Here is a 19399-nt window from a genome sequence, read left to right on the forward strand (position 1 = left end):
GCTTCTGGGTAGTATTGTTGATGCCCATGTGGACAAGCACAAGGGGTAATAGGCTGAGGACCAGATGAGCCTTTGCAGTCTCTTTGCAACACTGGAGATGCAGGCTCTCAGCAAGAAGCTAATGTCTTGAGGCATCAGGCCAGGTTACTAGGTGGGTACCTCCTGTGGGAGGGAGTCCCTGGTGACAATCACCGGTCTCTCTCTCTTTCATGCAGGTGGTTGGTTCAGACTCAGCTGGCTTTGATGTCTCCGTTAATAGAAGATTTTCCTCTTAATGTGTTCTGTCAGTGCTATACCTGTTCAATAACTGCAGATTTGCAGGTAGAGGAGGAGTCTTTGCTCTGTTGCTGGAAGTCACAGGCTGCTTACCTCCTCCATTTGTAGCCATTTTGGATATAGACTCTAGTTGTCCCTGTTTCCTTTCACTGTGGGATTTGGGGTTTTGTCTGTGCAGAATGATAGTTTATCTCCTCTTTGTCCATTCTACGGTCAGCTCATCGCCTCCTACAGCTTCCTCACTTTCTGACTCTGATCAGAGAGAGAACTTTTAGACAAGGAGGGACTGTATTTTATAGTAGGATCTTTCAGTGTGAAAAAAGGGAGGAGAGAGATGACAAAGATCTGTAGACAGTAAGTGGTATGGAGAATGGGTATTTGCTGTCTTCCTTTACAAGAGTATAATGTATCAGATGGAAGAAAGGAAAAAACCTGTGAGGCAGGATCAAGGCATGGAAGAAGAGAGAGTTTTCCATGTGGAGAACTAGAGCTCCTTATTGGCAGCATTGTGACTGCTAAAAGTTTACCTGTATTCATCTCTGGAAGAGGGATTTTTTTGAGGGCTATCAATTCCAGAAGCCCTGAGGCTTTGAAGGTCATTCACCAGCAATTTTTCAGAAAGCTGAGGAAATTGTCTGGGACTGCGTAACTATGTTCTTTTCACCTTATATTCTTTCCTACTTGATCATCTACTGTTGACATGAAAGAGTTGGAGATAGTATCTTGGATTAGATGAGCTGTTGGTTTTACCTAGTGCAGCTGTTGCTATGTTCACTCTCTGTACACTCAAGTTTGACCAGATGAGTATGTCTGCCAAAGCAAATGTGAAGTCTTTCTTTCTCAGAGTTGCTAGCACCTGGACTGCATTCTAGACACCTTGATTCTAGACTTCTCTACAGCAATGGCATTTCATGTCCTCCAGGGATAGTTTGAAAGAGAACTTGTTACTGATCTTTGTTATGGGAGTCTGAAGTCAAGCAGTACACCCAAGTACAACCTGTTAAGAATAAAGATTGCAGTTAATATTTAAGAGAGTACAACTTGTCTTCTAGAAAGTAGTGTTTGAAGAGAACTTCAGAGCATGTGAATGGCAGATAAACAATTAAACATGAACTTTTGTTTCTGTGTTGTGATAGAATTAGCCATCAAAATTCTTGAATTAACAAACAGGAAAATAAGCTATACCTAAATGGCACTGATTAAATTACTTGTCTGCAATAATATTTCTACTTCTGATTTTTCCTTGAATAAAGGGATAATGAAAGGCTTTCAGACACTTGCTGCAAAAAAAAATTACATCATTTGGGAAGCAAACTTTATACTGGAAAGCTTAAAAGAACGTAAGTTTGGTTTACCCAATAGAAGATTAAAGAGGTCTAAAATATCTGCAAATAGGTGCTAAATAATGGTGGAAAGAGGTTTATTTAATGTAGCACACAGATACAACTGCAGCATTTTTGGTCCACTGGATTTTGCAAATGGGAAATGAGGAACACTTCTGCCCAACAGGCTTCGGAGAACCAATTGATGGATGTTGGATTTATCAGTTGCAATCTTGAAAATCTTTAGGGATTTTTTTTTTCCAACTAAAATGTGGTAATAAATAATTTGTCCTGGTTTTGGCTGGAACAGAGTTAATTTTTTTTTTTAAGTAGCTAGTAGTGTGCTGTGTTTTGGATTCAGTGTGAGAACAATGTTGATAGGACACTGATGATTTTAGTTGTTGCTGGGTAATGTTTATACTAAATCAAGGAATTTTTAGTTTCTTGGGCCCTGCCAGCAAGAGGGCTGGAGGGGCACAGGAAACTGGGAGGGGACACAGCCAGGACAGATGACCCGAACTAGCCAAAGGGATATTCCATACCATATGACATCATGCTGAGTATATAAACTTGGGGAAGAAGGAAGTGGGCACATTTGGCTTTATGGGGTTTGTCTTCCCAAGTAACCGTTACATGTGATGGAGCCCTGCTATCCTGGGGATGGCTGAACACCTGCCTGCCAATGGACAGCAGTGAATTAATTCCTTGTTTTGATTTGCTTGCATATGCGGTTTTTGCTTTACCTATTAAATTGTTCTTATCTCAACCCTTGAGTTTTACACTGCTTTCCAGTTCTCCTCCCCATCCCTCTGGGTGAGAGGGAGTGAGCAGGCGGCTCTGTGGTGCTTGGTTGCCAGCTGGGGTTAAACCACGACATAACTGAAGAAGAGAATACTGTGCTTTGTGCTCAAATCACTTGATAACTTTATATATATATATATATATATAATTTTTTTTTATGATAGGCAGGAAGGAGTTGTGACCAAATAATAGAGTGGTTCAGGTTGGGAGGGACCTCAAGAGGTCTGTAGTCTAGCCTCCTGCTCAAAACAGGGTCAGCTGTGAAATTAGACAAGGTAGCTCAGAACTTTATCCAGTTAGGTCTTGAAAACTTTCATTGATGAAGACTGGACAACTGCTCTGGGCAGCCTGTTCCAATGACACTCTTCAACGTTGGAATTGTTTTTCTTTCTGTCAGTTGGAATGTTTCTGCTTACATGTGCTGTCTCCTATCCTTTGCTATGCACCTTTACGATCAGTCTGGCTCAGTCTTCTCAGAAGCCACCTTACAGGTATTGGAAAGCTGTTTTTAAGTCCCCATTAAGCTTTATCTTCTGCATGCTGAACAAGCCCAGCTCCCTCAGCCTCTCTTACAGGTCATGTTCACCAGCCCAGTAGCAGTCTTTTGCTCCTCATTGAGAGATGGCATAATGAGTGCCAAGTAAAGGACAATAACCACTTACTGGCTCTGTTCCTGTAAATGTAGCTCAGGATGCTGTGGTTCTCCTTTGCTGCCAGGGCACGCTGTTGGCTCATGTTTTCCTTGGTGTCTATGCAAGTCCTCGAAGTAGAGCTTCTCCCCAGCCATGCGGACCCTAGCCTGTGTCATTGCAAGGGCTCTGGCTTCGCAGGTGTAGAACTTTTTTATCTGTCCTTGTTGAGTATCACATAAAGCATTTGTCATCCCATTCCTCTAGCTTTTCAAGGTCCTCATGATTCCTTCGAAAATATGTGAATCTATGATTTCTTCCTGAACAAAAATAGGCAGATCCCGTTATGTTTGATGGGGAAAAAAATATCTGTATTTCTGTTTTATAATAACTTTACGGTTAAGTTTGATCAAAACTTCACTGCTCACAAAGGCTGTGGTTTTGTACTTTCTTGTGATTACTGTCTGTGCACATCAGTTCTAGCCAATGTATGAGGAGAATGTTGCAGTGACAGGATTGTGGAATTGTGAAGGTATGACTGTGTGGTCCAAAGTAACTTGCAGATACTGTTCAGATGTTCCTAGGCTTACTCACTATTTTTATTTCCATTTATATGTATATTTTGGCAGAACTAACATCCAAATGCATATCCAGTCAGTCACTAAGCAGATCTAAATGTTTGCAGCTGTAGAAATTATTAAAAACTATTGTCGACTGTTCAGTGACAGGAAAACACCTAGTTAAAGAAAAAACAAACATCAACAAACACCTATGCATTCAGATCCACAGCCATCAACATGACTTAAGACAACTCTGTGATAAATATGGTGATAACTTAATATTTTTTTTCCCAAGTAATTGCATTCATTGCTTCTGCCTGTCTAGTAGCAGGATAACAAGATCACACCTAATCAGTGAAAAATAAACATATAACCAATTGTAAAATTACCTCTGTATTATGGTTCAAACCTTCTTAACTAGAGAGGTTTAGCTGGCCATCGTTTTTAGCTAAACAAGCTAAATTTGTTCACAGAGTGCTGGAAGTTTGTAAGGGAGGAACTTCCTTGTCCCTGAAATTGCTTTGTTCTCTACATAGAACTCAAAAAGCTCAGCTTTGAAGCTTGTAACGTGGTATTTTAAAGATCTTCTAGGTATGTGTATCTTTCCACAGAATATTAGTATTCTTCAGTTGAATATTTTAAATTTGTAAATTGTGGAAAAAGTACTCTTAAATTTAACAACTCTCCTTTAGATTCCTAAGTAAATGAGTCCTCTTAATTGATAACAGTTAAATACATGAAGCTCATCTATAAGTCTTAAAAATCAGGTGGTATAGGCAGTATGCCCTTTTATTACCCTAGAAGTAAATCAGATTGGGTATAAAGAATTTTATTAATATTATTTATTGCATATGAATATTATTTCTTGCATAAATTAACAAAATTTAAAAACTTATAATTTTGGGGTTTGGTTTTCTTACTCCTTATTTTTTCTGATTAGGTGACTTAAATTATTCAAATGTGCTTCATCATAGAAGTAAAATTTAGTGTTAAGAGAGCATCAAACATATTTTCGTGGCTAGAACTTTCTCTAACAATGCTAGTAAACTGCTGTAATAGCCAAATGAAAATAGGAAATTGGAGAAGTGTACAGATCAAGACGTGCATGACTTCTGACTTACTCTGTTGTGTTTTGAATAGATTTTAATGTAATAAAATAATAGTTTTATCTAGCAAGCACAGGAGGTGACAAATACAGCCTGTATGAAACACGTAATGGAAGTTCATGGAATGTATAATAAAAGTTTTCAGGAAGTGTTGCATTTTTTCATTTTAACCTGTGTGCATTTGAGGGTGTTATTTCAGACTTTTCTTTATTTAAGAATTTCCTTAACTGTATGTTTTTAAATGACTAATCTGAAATTGTGATACTTTAAATGAAAAGTCATATTTGTTAAGAAAATAAGAATCCAGGCCTTTTCTGTCATAAAGGTTATGGGTGAATTTGCCAGTTGTAAATACACAAAAATATTAGTATTTTGTTACTGACATTTTTATGCTTTTTCTCTAGGTGAAAAAACTAAATTTATTGAGAACTAAGTACATAAATACATAAATAAAAATTTATTTCATTTCAGAGGTAACTTTAAGGTATTCTGTTGATTTTAAAGCTAAACAAATCCACAAGTGAATCTTCCTGTGTTGTATGGTGGTTCAAACTTTTGCTCTGAAGCTATCTTCTCATTTTTTCATCTCTGCATTCAATCTGTCATACTTACTTCTCCCACCTTCCCCAACATGGTTTTTCGTAAGTATTCTAAAAGTTTGCTAGTCAAAGTAGGATGCTTATGAGACTTTTGTAGGTCCAAGTAACACATGGACTTTTTTTCTTCTATTTGTAGAAGAGGTGGAGGAGGAGAGAAGAAAGGATTGCGAGGAGTATAAAGAAGGAGAAGAGGCCCATGGAGAAGGGGAGAAACACACAGAGAGAAGTACATAATGTTAAAACTAATATGCTTCACTGGTGCCATATGTTAAAAACAGAATAATTGAGGTTGGAAGGGACCTTTGGAGATTATCTAGTCCAAATCCTCTGCTCTAAACCAGGTCAACTAGAGCAGTTTGCTCAGAACAGTGCCCAGACAAGTTTTAAGTATCTCCACAGATGGAAATTCCACAGCCTTCCAGTGTTCCACTTCCAGTGTTTGACCACGTTCGCAGTTAAAAGTTTTGATATGTTTGAATGGAATTTCCTGTGTTTCAATTTACGTCCAATTCTTTCGTCTTTTCACTGGTACTCACTAAGAGTCTTGTTCTGTCTTTTTTTACTCTTCATCCTTCAGGTAATGTACTCACATTATAAAATCTCCCCTAGCAGCCTTCTCCAACTGAACAGTGCCAGCTGTCATTTCCTCATATGAAGATTTTAGTGTTGGTACCAGTATAATCTGCTGGTGTATGTTACTAGTGACAAGCTCCAAATGGACTTTGTGCTGCTAATCACAGCTCTTGGAGCCCAGCAGTTGAGCCAGTCCATTTATCCAGCCCATACATGAGTTCATCTCTGAGGATGTTTTGGTGTCAAAAGCATTACTAAAGGTAAAGCATCCACTGCTCTCCCATCATCCACCAAGCCAGTCATCTCATCATAAAAGGCTGTCAGGCTGATGAAGCATGATTTCCCCTTTATAAATCCATTCTGACTCTTCCCCAGTGCCTTCCTCTTAATATGTTTAAAGACAATTTCTGGAATTACTTGCTTCATCATGTTCCCAGGGATTGAGTTGAGGCTGACCATCGCGCAATTCCTCAGGTCTTTCTTGCCCTTCTTGAAGATTAGAAGAAAGCAAATGTCACTCCAGTCCTCAGGATCCTCCTGCTATTGCCACAACCTTTCAGGGATTGAGAGTGGCCTTGCAGCCACCTCAGCCAGCTCCCTTGGCACTTGAGTGCATCACTCTGGCTTGGATGGACTTGTGTATGTCCAATTTGTTTAAATGTTAACTCTGCTTCTTCACTGAGAGCAAGTCTGCCCTTGTTCCAGACTGTCTCACAAGTCTCAGGGAGCTGGCATTGCTGAAGGCAAGTCTTCTCATTAAAGTCTGATGCAAAAAAGCATTGAGTGCCTGGGCTTTTTCTGTGTCCTTTTGTCACTTGCTCCCCTGCTTCATTCAGCAGGGGGGATGTATTTTCCCTAGTTTTCCTTTTGCTGATGGTATACTAGTAGAAGCCTTTCATGTCCCTCACCAGATTCAGCTTAAGGTGAGCTTTGGCTTTTCTAACCCTGCTCCCACCCATGTAGTGCCTTTATTTTTCTTGTAGGTCACCTGTCCCTAGCAGATGGGGGCCTCCACCCCCTACAGGCAGGGAGCCACTTGCTACTGATAAACGGTGCTACTGGATGGCTCAGGCGTGGCCAGTTCAGATATTTCACTGGGCACAGCTCTCAGCCCCATATCTGCTGTGAGGACACTGAACTAAATCTGTCATTGTCCTGTACATCTGCAGGCAGAGCGGGAGCTGCTGTCCTGGTGCTTCCAGCCCTTGTCATCACGGGAATCTCCACTTCCCATCTGGATAAGCTCAGGCTCTGACTGTACCTCCTTTGGTACAGCTGGGGGTTGCAGTTCTTGAGGCCTCAGGATCTTGGGGTATATCCAGTCAGTCTGTCTGTCATCATTTCTGATGCTGTGCCATCCCCTGACCTCCTTCCATAGCTCTTCTAACTTGGCAACACAGCTCTTTCACTAGGTTGCATCTTCTGTAGCCAAGAAGCTCATCTGTCAGCCAGAATAGGCAGCCCTAGATAATCCCTGCAGCGCAAGACTTGCAAAACCATATCTTCCCCCAAAATAGCTCAGTGTGGGTGGAGTCTCTGACATTACCAGTAGAGTTGTTCTGTTCCGCTGGCTGCTGGGAGACCACACTATGTGCCATGTCACCACTATTACTGAATGCAGGGACCATTCCCCTTCTGTGCACCCTACTGTGCAAAGGCCTATGTTTGTTAGTTGCTCTTTGAGAGCTGCACTCTAGCCCCAGCAGTAATACAGGCCTCTCATCGTACCTACTGAAAGGGTGTTTGAGCATCCATAAGGAGCCAGCTGGAACTGAAGCACAGAGCACCCTTTGATTAAGAACAGCTGATGCAGCTCATCAGAAGCTGCTGGAGTTTTGTAGAAGTCACAGCCTTGTTTAGGTATCCTTTCCACTAGTAGTAAGCAGCCTGAAGCTCTTCAAAGAAAATCTAACTGCAGTAAAATTAGATGTTAGCATCTGCTTAAGAACAAATTAACTTGAACATTAAACATGTTCTGTAAAATATGTAAATAGCTCTTGCATGTAACAAACTATTTGTATTATTCAGTGGTTAGGCATTTTCTAAACAGACTGATTGGAAGTAGGAAAGAATTGTATGGAAGATCCTAATAAACTTGTCTTCAGTAGTCTGGGACTAGTGTTCTAACTATTCAGATTTTTCCTTTTATTCCTGCAAGTTTTTCTGATGGATGGAAGAAAGCTGGAGATGTAGCTTCTTTTTCTACCCACCCCCCTTCATTTTCACACTGTCTACTTGAATTCTGGGTAAAAAAATGAAAAACTCATACCTTAAACATTTATACTTTTTTTAATAAATATGATTTGTAAATATTTAGCATTCTGCAAATGTTTATGAAGAGCCCCATGGCCCTGTAAAACTTAACTAACATTTAACCATGTATGCTTTCACAGACTTTTAAAAATAACCTAGGTTGTCATGCAGATTTTAAAATACTACCTTTAACTTTTAGTACATTAGTGCATTTTAGTGCAACTCTTAAAAACAACAAAGTCTGAAAACATCAGAAAACCAGATCAGACTGAAGCCATCAGAAATCTAACCATCAAAGTAATCAGATTATAAGAAATTAGTGAAGTTAGAAATAAGTCTTGCAGTGTATGTAATACAAGTAAAGAAAAAATGGCAGTGGAAGATAATTATTTGTTATGCTGTTTCAGTCTCCAGTGAATCTTCATTGATGTACTACTAATTCTGTCTTTCTGTATCATCCTCAAGTTTGGGGCTGGGGGCTGTGGTCTTTGTTTTGGTGGTGGTCAGGTTCCACAGTATGCTGTGTAGCTCCCTTCCTGATAATGTACCTCTGCTTCTTGTTTCGTATGTGGACCTCTAGAGGACACACTGCCAGGAGCTAGAGGAGTGAATGAGGTCTCTTTTGTGCTTCATCGTTGTGTTGAAAATGACTTTTATAATATAGTTCTGAGCTGGTTCTTTTGTTAGATTTCTACTTTCTTTCTTATCCAAGAAGTAAAAAAAAGGTTTGAATGTTTTTTCAGTCAGGGATTGATGTATAGGTTAAAACTTATGGCAGATAGAGAAAGTTCGTTGCTGACACAGCCAGAATGAGATGTAGTCTTATTTGGCTGTAATCCTGAAAAGAGGATTTCTTTTTCAGAGGAGGGTTTTGTTTTTCTTCTCAGAAGCCATATTTCATTATAGGATGGTGCTGGTAGGTGCAGGAAGAACAGGAGGCAAGTTCTGGGGAAGGGAATGGTGGTACTGGAGCTATTCTGCATTTGGGGTGATGATTTGCTGAATCATAAAGCAAACTAACTAATGAAGCAGCAAGGACCAAAGGGCCTGTTGTTCTGCTTTGATGTCATCAAACATCATGTTTTCCCAAAGGCTTTCTTACGTGTTTCATATGGAAAAACTTAAACTGGGGACAAAAGAAACTTCATAATAATCACAGCATTCCTCAGATACCTGTTTTTTTTCAAGAGTTCCTCACAAGCAGTTGTATCCAATCGTTCCAGGTGAAGTGTCAAGGAGAAAGCGTTCCAAATCTGAGGATATGGACAGTGTTCATTCTAAACGTCGTCGGTACATGGGAGAAGATTACGAAGCAGAGCTCCAAGTAAAAATTACAGCCAGAAAGGATGTTGACCAAAAATTACAAAAGGTAGAATGGATGTGCAGAGCAAAGTTGGCAAGCACACACCTGTCATTTGTCTTACTATGTGTGAATTTAGCTATCCTTCCCCCACACTCTCCCTGCCCCTCACACCCCCACCAAACACTTTCTCTTTTTTGTGGTTGAAAATTGAACATAAATCAAATAACAAATGTGGCTTAATTCATATAAAGTCCTGTATAGCCCTACTTTCAAGAATAGACCAAATACTACATTTGAAATATGTTACGTTTGAAATGCGTTAAATAGTTAAACTCTTCAGTCTTATGTGACTATAGATTGAGAATCTTAGCAAAGGAGGTGTTTCAGCATGGTAGACATTTATATGTGGCACTTTATGTCCCTAGGCAGAAAATCTGTCTCCAAACAAGTACAATTGACATACATTTTACAGATTTTTTTTATAGAGCTGTTATAATTGCCTGATTGCACTATTGGCATGTAAAGAAACTTACGGTCTTGAAAAAAAAATTGTTCCATTCTTCCATTAGGTAGTTAGCTAGTGTGTGTTGTAATTTCATTTATGTAGGATGCAGAAAAATGAACCATATTTGTTGCTTGTTTGTTTTTGTTGCCTAAGGAAAAATTTTCACTGCAATCAGTAGAGGGTGGGAGAAGAAATTTAAATAAGTATATCAAGTAAATTTTGTGGCAATCGGTCTCTTTCCATTTTTAGCTTCTGCAACAAAAGCAGTACTGCATTTCTGCCACAGGAAAATGTATCTCAGAAATAAAATTTTGATGAATGTCTTTAGTTTCTGTTCTTTGAATACCAGTGTCCCTCTCGAGAACAGAAAAGTAAGAGGAAAAAATAATTTGTATGAACACAGCACTTCATGAAAATCTCTTCTGTTGTTAAGGTTCTTACATGTAATAAAGTTTTGTACACTTACCATACTGCAATGAAATTAATTTCTTGAATTAATGGCAAAGAGGGACTATTTATATTTGCCAAAATCAGATGTAGAAACTTTCCTTAACTGCAACCACATGCTTATTGGTGACTATAGATTCATTTGATTGACAGGGGACAACCATTGTCATTGTTCTGTTTGTAGCAGGATACTTGTTGAAGAGTTGAGAATGTTTTCATAGATGATCTCTCAGATTCTGGGATTGCATTGTTTTTTTTCTTTTTTTGTTTTATAATGATTTTGCAGGTTATCCAGAGACTGTTAGAAGAAAAACTTACTGCTTTACAGTGTGCTGTATTTGACAAGACTCTGGCAGACTTGAAAACCCGAATAGAGAAAGTAGAATGTAACAAGAGGCATAAAACTGTGCTTACTGAACTACAAGTGAGTGTTTGTGTGTTGAACTGCATGCTGGAGTCAATTTAAAAAAATAAGCTCCTTAACATCTAGTATTAAGTCTCTTGTAGTTGTCAGTAGGGAAGCTGTTTTAACTCCACAAAGGAAAGAGGGGGAGAGCAGCAAATACTAATGTTGCTTTTGAGTTGTAAAATTCTCTTCCCTACTCGGAAAGAAGCAAACAACCAATTAATCATCAAAAAATCTGAAAGCAAATCTTCCTTCTGGCAAACTGAATTTTTAGCTGTTAGGGAACTGCCTTTCCACTCTTCCATTCCATTTAGACATTCTCCAAATTTAGAAATTCTTCAAAGATACTTCTTCAAAAATATATTTTTATATTAGATTTTAGGTACTAGAAAATATTTTAGATGCTAGAAAATATCTACTGCCTCTATGAAGCTAGAAATTTGCTTAAAAACAAAAAAGTGCAGAAAGGAGAGGACAATAGCACTGGATTTTATAGAATGTTCAAACAAGGAAACATCACGTGATACCTACCTCCAGAAACTGATTTTGTTCTAGCAAGGAAATAAATAGCTAGTGTTGAACACAGTACACTTTCTTGCATTCTTTGTAGCAATGAACGTATGTAGTGGTGACATGTGGAACATCACAAAAATAATTTTTGAGGTGGCAAGGACAATTAAGAGCTTATGTCATAACTAATTCAAACAAGGCCATTTTACTTGCAACATAAAGTGGAGTTTGCCAGACCAGTTTATACTGCATAGCTCTTTCCCCTTGCTACCCCAGACATTTTATGTTACTTTTGTTAACAGCTTAAGACTTTCAGTATACTTGTTTGTCAGTGTCTTCAGCCGTCTAACATCTAGTGTCAGATTAACATCATAGAAGGCTGTGATTGTGTTGATGTTAATATAGTGGCAGTCTAAGCTTACATGGTTTTATTTGCAAGGTGCTCCAAAACAGCTCTAGGTTGTAAAAGGTAACAGAAATTAAAATGTAATTTAAGGCAGACTATAATTGTAGCCTGTCATATTGCTTTGTGAAAATGTGAAAGAGGTGAGATTTCTAGATGGACCAGCTCCTTTTAGATAAAAAGTTCTGAAATCATGGTATATGAAACTTGCCAATTTTTTTTTTTTTAAATTCCATTCTGCTGGTGCTCACCTAGTGTTTTTAGGAATTCTTAAAAAGAATTTAACTTCTTTCCGTGGAGGAGAAAAAAACCAAAACACCTGCTTAGAACAAGTGGCACAGCTACTGCCTCCAGAGTAAGTCAGCCATCAGAACTGCAACCTAGACAAGGTACATTAGGATCTTGTAATGATGAGGTAATTACTGAAAGAACGGTCACCAAATAGTGTATCGAGGGAAGCACAAGAGGTAAAAACGGTGCTTAAGAAGATAATGAACCTGACAGCTAAACATCAAATATCTGACAGTAAGATGTGTGTGATATGTAGTGTATCTCTGAGAGGCAAAAATAGGATAAATGGGGGAAGACAAAATAACATAAAAAGCAAAAAGGGGTGCATTTTTCAATATGGTTGATACAAAAGGCATTAAAACAGGTGCTCACAGTTGCCTTAATTCTTGCAGAATATTGCGTGAACTTCTGAAAGATGGATTGTTTGTGTAGCTGTGAATAGGAAGGAAAATAATTCAAGTTGTCTGTAAGATACCTTGTTTGTGATACATGTGTATTTTTCTGTTGCTCTGAAGTAATATAGTTGTACTGTATTTCAGAGAAGAGTTACTTCCCCTGATAAGAAAATAGCCTTTGACTTGGTTTCTTAATTATGTATCACTTACTTTGTATAATCTTTTTGATGGTTCTTGGGGAGGATATTTATGAGTTTGTTTTCATCTTCTTCCCATTTAGGCTAAAATTGCTAGATTGACAAAGCGGTTTGGAGCAGCCAGGGAGGACTTGAAGAAAAGACAGGAAGTAAGAACTAGATTTGTTATGTTTGTTTTTCTGAGTTAGCCTAAACCTTGTGTGAAAAACGAAGAAATTTTACATGCAGAAATAAATGACCTGGTTGTTCAGTGGCATTCACAAAAATTTGTCTTGTTTGATTAAAGGCAGTGATATGAAAGAATAGTCTTAACATCTGTTATGTAATTTTGAATTGTACAGAAGGTTTTTTAGGTATCATTGATGTGAAAGCACCATAAATGGTATGTAAATAAATCTAACTTAGTGCAATATGAAGAGTACAGAGTAAGTAAGAGTGAGTCCCAGTTAATTGCATTTTGGAGGGGGAGGAGGGGAGAGGAATGGATACAAACAATAGTATTTCTCTATGTCTAGAATATTTTGGATTAATTAATGTGAAGAAGTGGAAGCTATAAGTCCATTAATGTTCAAGAAGAAATTTTTACGCTCACGCTATACAAACCTGAAGGCAAGTGACTTATAAAAAGGGAGGATGTAGGAGTGGGAGGCACATAGGACCAAGGAGGTTTTGAGGAGTTGTAAAACATGTCAAGTTCTCCTGCAGTAGTGGCTCCAGAAAATCTGTATCTCACACACAAATGGATGAATATGAAATACAATGAAAGCATAAGTTTGCAAGTTGACTTACGGTTGTTTTGTTGTGGCTTCTCTCCCCTTGGTGTTTGTGGTTGTGTTTTGGTTTTTTGTTTTTTAGAATTCACCAAATGCACCTCTGTCTCCAGGGAAAGCAGCAACTGACACTGCAAACACAAATAATGTGACATATCGGTAAGCAAACCACATCACTGTGACCATGTTAAAAATCTGCAGTAGGACACTTGAGATACCTGATGTATCCCTATATTTAATATAATACCCTATATTTTATATTTTTAATTAAAATGCTTTTCCTTCATTGCTTTTCAATTGTAGAATTCTGGTTTCTTTCACAGAAGTCATAAATAGACAGTATTGAATCTATTCTTAGGTAAAGTGAGATGAGTGGTGTTTCAGTAGTTAAAAAATAATAGATAAAAATGGAAGTTTAATTGCAAGGAAGGGAAAATTGTCATGGTGAAGGCAAACTTGGTGCAAGCGCTTAAAAATTTACAAATAATTCTGCATAATTTTTTTTTGTAGGGGAGTATCCAAAGTTAACTTGCATGGGGGGCAGAAAATAAGTGGGTTTAGAAAAGCTCAGTTAAAAGAATAGCTGTAAAATAAGGGGGGAGTTCATCATTGTACTGTTAATAGTTATGCTTGGTGTGGCTCATTGAGAAATGCTAACTGTATCATTTGTTCCCTAGACATGCTGGCACAGTGAGACAGATGCTAGAGTCAAAGAGGAATATAGGAGAGAGCACACCGGGAACTTCTCAAGCCCCTGTGAACGCTGGTAAGAAACTGCCTATGAACTGTAAACACACTTAAAAGTTTTATTGGTTCCCATTAAATAAGTAACTAGTGGAGCAAAACTGGGGTTTATTTTTTTTTTTCTGACATCAAAAAACACTGGTTTTATCTCCCTACCACATTACCAGTTTATATTTGTGAGGTGTGCTTACCAAGTAAAGGGGAAAAAATGTGTTTATTTGGCCAACCAGACTGTGTGGGTAACAGAGATGCTTCAGCAGACTGCTTGCTGGGTATGGCAGCAAAACTTGCATCTTTTAGTTTCTGAGAGATGAAACACATGGCTCATGGGCCATTTTTTGTACTTGATCATAGTAGGATGCTGATATCTTCCCCTCTGCCTAATGGCTACAGAAGTTGAGAGGGGAACTAAATGAAGTCATAAGCCTCATTTCTTTAATGGAATCTAGTTGGAAATTGGTATTTCTAGACTAGAATTTTATAAGGAATGTAGAATCAAACCCACTATTAATGACATTAATTGTGGTCATACCATCCTTGCTTTTAAAAATAGTTTACCTAACACTGAATGTTGAATCTCTTCAACTGAATCATCTAATAGTAGGCATATCCTGACTTTCTGTAGTGTATTATGCTTCTGATCTTTTGATGTAATCCAGGAACTTTGTCACATAAAAGCGAGTATCTTCTCTAACACATTAATCCTTGGTTTCAGTAGAACCTTCTGGCTATAGGTTTCTACCTATACAAAGCAAGTTAGTCAAAACTGACTTGGCTTTTCTTGTGTCAAAGGACCAGTTGTTCGATCATTTCTGTAACTAGTGTTTAAAATGCTATATTTCATGTGTTTTCAACAGTTAAATCTTGGAGTCTTCTTCAAACCTGTTTGTGTCACAGTTCTTTGTATATTGTATTTTTTTGGCATTTATATATAGTTTGTTCAAACAGAAATATGTTATTGACTGTGTCTTTAACTAGGCTTTTGAATTTCAGAGTACTCACCAGAAAAAGAGTATCTATAGCCTTTCTTTTCAAAAAAAGTTAATTATTATACCATGTGTTTCACAGAATCATAGAATGGTTTGAATTGGAAGGGACCTTTTAAAGATCACCTAGTCCACCACCCCCCCGCCATGGGCCAGGACATCTTTCACTAGATCAGGTTGCTCAAAGCCCCATCCAGCCTGACTTTGAATACTTACAATGATAGGGCATTCAAACTTCTCTGGACAACATGTTCTGGTGACTTACCACCTTCATCATAAATCATTTCCATTTGGAGTGTTGGAGTGAAACTTCCCACTCGGTTCAAATACTTTTTTTTTTTTTTTTTTTTTTGTGTAGTGCCAGCTTCTACCCTTGCTGCTCCTCCAGCAGTTGCCAGTGGACATCCTAAGCCTCAGACTCCAGTGACTTCCACGAGTTCTTTGACAACAGTTCTTCCCACAGCTAACACTGCTACAGTTGTAGGCACTAACCAAGTGCCCAGTGGCAGCACTCAGTCAGTGTCTGTCTCGTTGCAGTCTTTGCCTGTAATCTTGCATGTACCTGTTGCAGTGTCATCCCAGCCTCAGCTCCTGCAAGGCCACACAGGGACTTTGGTCACTAACCAACAGTCAGGCAGCGTTGAATTTATATCCGTACAAAGCTCATCCACAGTTGGCAGCCTTACCAAAACTACAATGTCTTTGGCACCAGCTAACCCAACTAAACCAAATAACAGCCCATCTGTGCCCAGTCCTGGTATTCAGAGGAACTCTCCAGGCAGTGCTGGGCCAGTAAGCACAACGTTGGCGGTACAGGCTGTTACTACTGCACATCCTGTTGCCCAGGCCACAAGGACTTCTTTGCCCACAGTGGGTACTTCAGGACTTTATAATGCTACCAGCAGTCGAGCCCCCCTACAGATGAAGATTCCTCTCTCTGCATTTAATAGTACAGCTCCTACTGAACCTCCCACCATTACGGCGCCCAGAGTTGGTAAGTTATGCTTGAATGTTGACACTGGGAAAGGAAAATAGTTGTCAAAGGGAAAATTACACTCCTGTGGAAATCTGTGAGCTTATTTTACTGATATGTTTCTCCTGCGTTTTCTTTCTGTTGAAATTGTCAAGATCAAAATCATCTGTCATAGATGTGTCTCAGCCATTGTTGAAAATAATCTCTCCTTAGAAGGAGTCAGCAGTGTGGCTTTGTAAGCTTTTGTTTTATTTAGAACTTTATTTATATAATTCCTAGCACGAAGTCAGAAACTCCTATTTTACCATTAACAATTTGGTATTTATCTTTAATACAGTCTCTCAAAATATTGTGACTGCCTTGCTAAGCAAAGACATACTGAAAGGAAAGTATAATCACTAACTTTTTTTTCATAATGCTTAAAAGTAAATAAAATGAGAGCAAAACGCAACTGAATACTAACCTAATCCCAAAGTAGTACATTTATTGTACTTAAAATTAAGTCTCTGAACACAATGAATGTTCAAATAACAGTATCGAGACTTAACTATTTTAAAATACTTTCTTTCCATCTTTGGCCATGCCGTGATGATTTTCTGCATTTCTGATTGTACATATCTTGAAAATTTTTTTCTAAGAGGTCCTTGAGGTTTCTAAGTGAATCGGAATTACAGCAAGTTTCTCGCTGGCACAATGTAATGTTAAAATGAACTGAAGCAGAGCTTGACATCGAAACTAGTTTTATTTCTCCTTCCGATTTCTAAGTTATCTGTTTTAAAATGTCTTCTGTAGAGTTGGACAGCTTTGTATTGATTTTTAGCTCTAAAGCTAATATAATCATTATAACAAAACATAAAAAGGGTTGTGACACATGAGGCACAGTGACCAAAGGAAGGGCCTATGTGCATCTAAAAAATGTGCCTCATTTTATGCAGTCCACGTAGCCTTAGTGTATACCCTAGTGGTTTTCTCATCAGAATTTTGAAACACTGCTTTGAGCCAGCACTGTTGCTCATAAGCTCTGGTTAAACTGAAGTGAGAACAGAGAATTTGGATTTAGATGTCTACATCAAATATTCAAGCAACTTCTGTTTAAACTGCTAGTTTAGATATGTGACTGAGCTAATAAATATACTCAGTCTGTCTGGATAAATTCTCAGTTACGTATTTTGCAGTCTGTTTAACCATCCATTGTTCAGTCAATTCTTTGTACAAAAATGTTGAAAAATTTTAATATTTTTCAATTTAATACCTTGTCAGCTTACATAGGGAGGAGAGGTTGAAGTTACGCTTTGTCCTCAGATAGGCAAGTAAAGTGATCATAAAGTATTTTGAATACACTGTATTCTTTCAAGGAAGGGAACATACACTGCTTCTAGGCTGGAAAGTGCTGTTTTGGTTTTCTGTATTGTCTGTTCCCTCTGAAAAATTATAGTAATCAAGCTTTTGAATACTTACAATTGAAAATTAGGGCTGAAAAATGTTAAATGTGCCACATACTGAATGTTTAGTATCAAACAATTTCGAATATTGGCTCCAAATTTGTATAGTGGATAGCAGTATTAAGTACTGATTAGATACTGCAAATGAACAATTTCTTGACCCCTCAGAAAACCAGACAAGCAAGCCACCAACAGATGCTTCGGCAAACAAGCGAACTGCTGAGGGAACAACACAGGTAGGTTGCTGATTTTTTTCTATATAAAATTCTAAAGTTACAATCCACAGGAGAAAAGTTCTTTACCTTTATTGCTCATAATGAAACAATTTTAGTTTCTTTTTTTGTGCCATCCTTTCTAGTTTCTGTCCATTTGTATTTTTCTTCTTCCTCTGATCCAGAGTATTACTTGAAGCATGAGCTTCTGATAGTCTTTTCAGAAGTTTTCTGATAGGGTTTGTGTAAGCAGATGTGTTAGTAATTCGGGAGCACCCTAAAAACTTGTCTGATAAAACAGAGCAAATGTACAAAAGAAAATTCTGCCCAGTTTTTGTCTGAAGGGCTCGAACTTAAAGCTGTACAAATATTTTGTAAATTATTGCAGTGCTCTCATTTCCACACTAATCCAGAAGTTAAGAAGTATTTGAGTTCTAATATTGCTTTGCCGTATGTCATAGAAAAAAGAAAAGGAAAAGAAACTTTCTACAGGAATAACTACTTCATGATAAAAGAGAACTTGCATTACTTCTGGATTGCTCTTCTAAAATTTGTTGCACTTGCTTTGAAATTAAACTATTTATAATTATTATAATAAATTTTCTTTCTGCGTACAGATATTTCACAAAGCACCTCATACTTACATTGCTGTTAACTGGCAGTCATTTTATTAAGGAGAATAAAACTAATTTCTTCTAGCCAAAATTTCCATATTTAATAGCGTTTCAAGGTACAGTTAAATCTGAATTGTATTTTAAAGCAAGAAGAAAACATACTGGACAAGATTCTGTCTTTCACCTGTCACGGAAATAGTCTGGTAAAGATAACCAGTATTGCAGAGTCTAAACTATGCTTCACTCTACCTATTTATTAAGGCATTTCATAAAGAATGGCCGTTTGGAACTTCATTTTTCAAAGATACCTGTGGATTATAGCTATTAAAACATTTGTCAGTACTTGATATATAGGAAATTCAGTACCAGAATGTATGACAGATGTACAGTTTTAAGATCTAATTTTCAGTATAGGATGCGTATTTTGGGATTTTTCTTCTTCGGTAGAGCCTGAAACCCGGAAAAGATTTTGGAAAAACATGATTGTGTGTGATAGCGGTACTTAGCAATGGAAGGTGAGCAAGGAGGAGGGAAATAAAAGACACATGATGCTTTCCGGTTTTCAGTCTTCTGTTACAGCATATGTTTCTAGGTTTGCTTTAAGTCAAATCAGTTAAAGCATGTGTAATGCCATGGTTAATAAAGAAGGACCTGATGCATTTTAATTGGCTAGTGAGGTATGGAATTGTCATGCCATATCATATGAAAAATCCAGTTAATGCCACCTGCTTTTTGTTATGTAAAATCCAAAATATTATGTATTACTCCGCACTTCACAGCTCTCAGATCAAAAAGTAGTTCGCTGTGTGCCGTATACCTGTGGCATATTTGATGGTACAACTTTGATCAATTGTTTCAAAAAGCAGTTGAAACAGGAAGAGACTTCATCAGAAAATAAAGAAGCAGTAGAAGCAGCACAGACGAATTTTAACTTCCCCGAGGATGTCCTTTTTGGCTTGGAGGAAGAGGAAGAGGATGCTAAGAGCATCAAAAACACCCACAAGCAGACTGGCTGGGCAGCTAACCTATTAAAACAATGGCTGGCCAAAAATGGCAAGGATCCTAGCTTTGAATTGGTCCCA

The 19399-nt window shown here is 38.0% G+C and overlaps 1 protein-coding gene across 10 annotated transcripts in view; it reads left to right on the forward strand.

Moving 5' to 3' along the window:
• Positions 1-19399, forward strand: part of ATF7IP (activating transcription factor 7 interacting protein) — a 114034-nt gene that overhangs the window by 65086 nt on the left and 29549 nt on the right. For 6 of the 10 annotated variants that reach the window (XM_055807766.1, XM_055807768.1, XM_027786696.2 and 3 more), the window contains exons 3-11: positions 5430-5519; positions 9343-9488; positions 10661-10798; positions 12660-12725; positions 13432-13505; positions 14024-14112; positions 15435-16070; positions 17660-17727; positions 19181-19399. In XM_055807766.1, coding sequence (XP_055663741.1) covers positions 5430-5519; positions 9343-9488; positions 10661-10798; positions 12660-12725; positions 13432-13505; positions 14024-14112; positions 15435-16070; positions 17660-17727; positions 19181-19399 — 1526 coding nt within the window. The remainder of the gene's footprint in view (positions 1-5429; positions 5520-9342; positions 9489-10660; positions 10799-12659; positions 12726-13431; positions 13506-14023; positions 14113-15434; positions 16071-17659; positions 17728-19180) is intronic. The other 4 variants (XM_005237387.4, XM_027786699.2, XM_055807769.1 and 1 more) reach the window with 3 other exon arrangements.

The sequence above is a fragment of the Falco peregrinus genome, chromosome 6 (assembly GCF_023634155.1).
Source record: "Falco peregrinus isolate bFalPer1 chromosome 6, bFalPer1.pri, whole genome shotgun sequence".
NCBI classification, from domain to species: domain Eukaryota; kingdom Metazoa; phylum Chordata; class Aves; order Falconiformes; family Falconidae; genus Falco; species Falco peregrinus.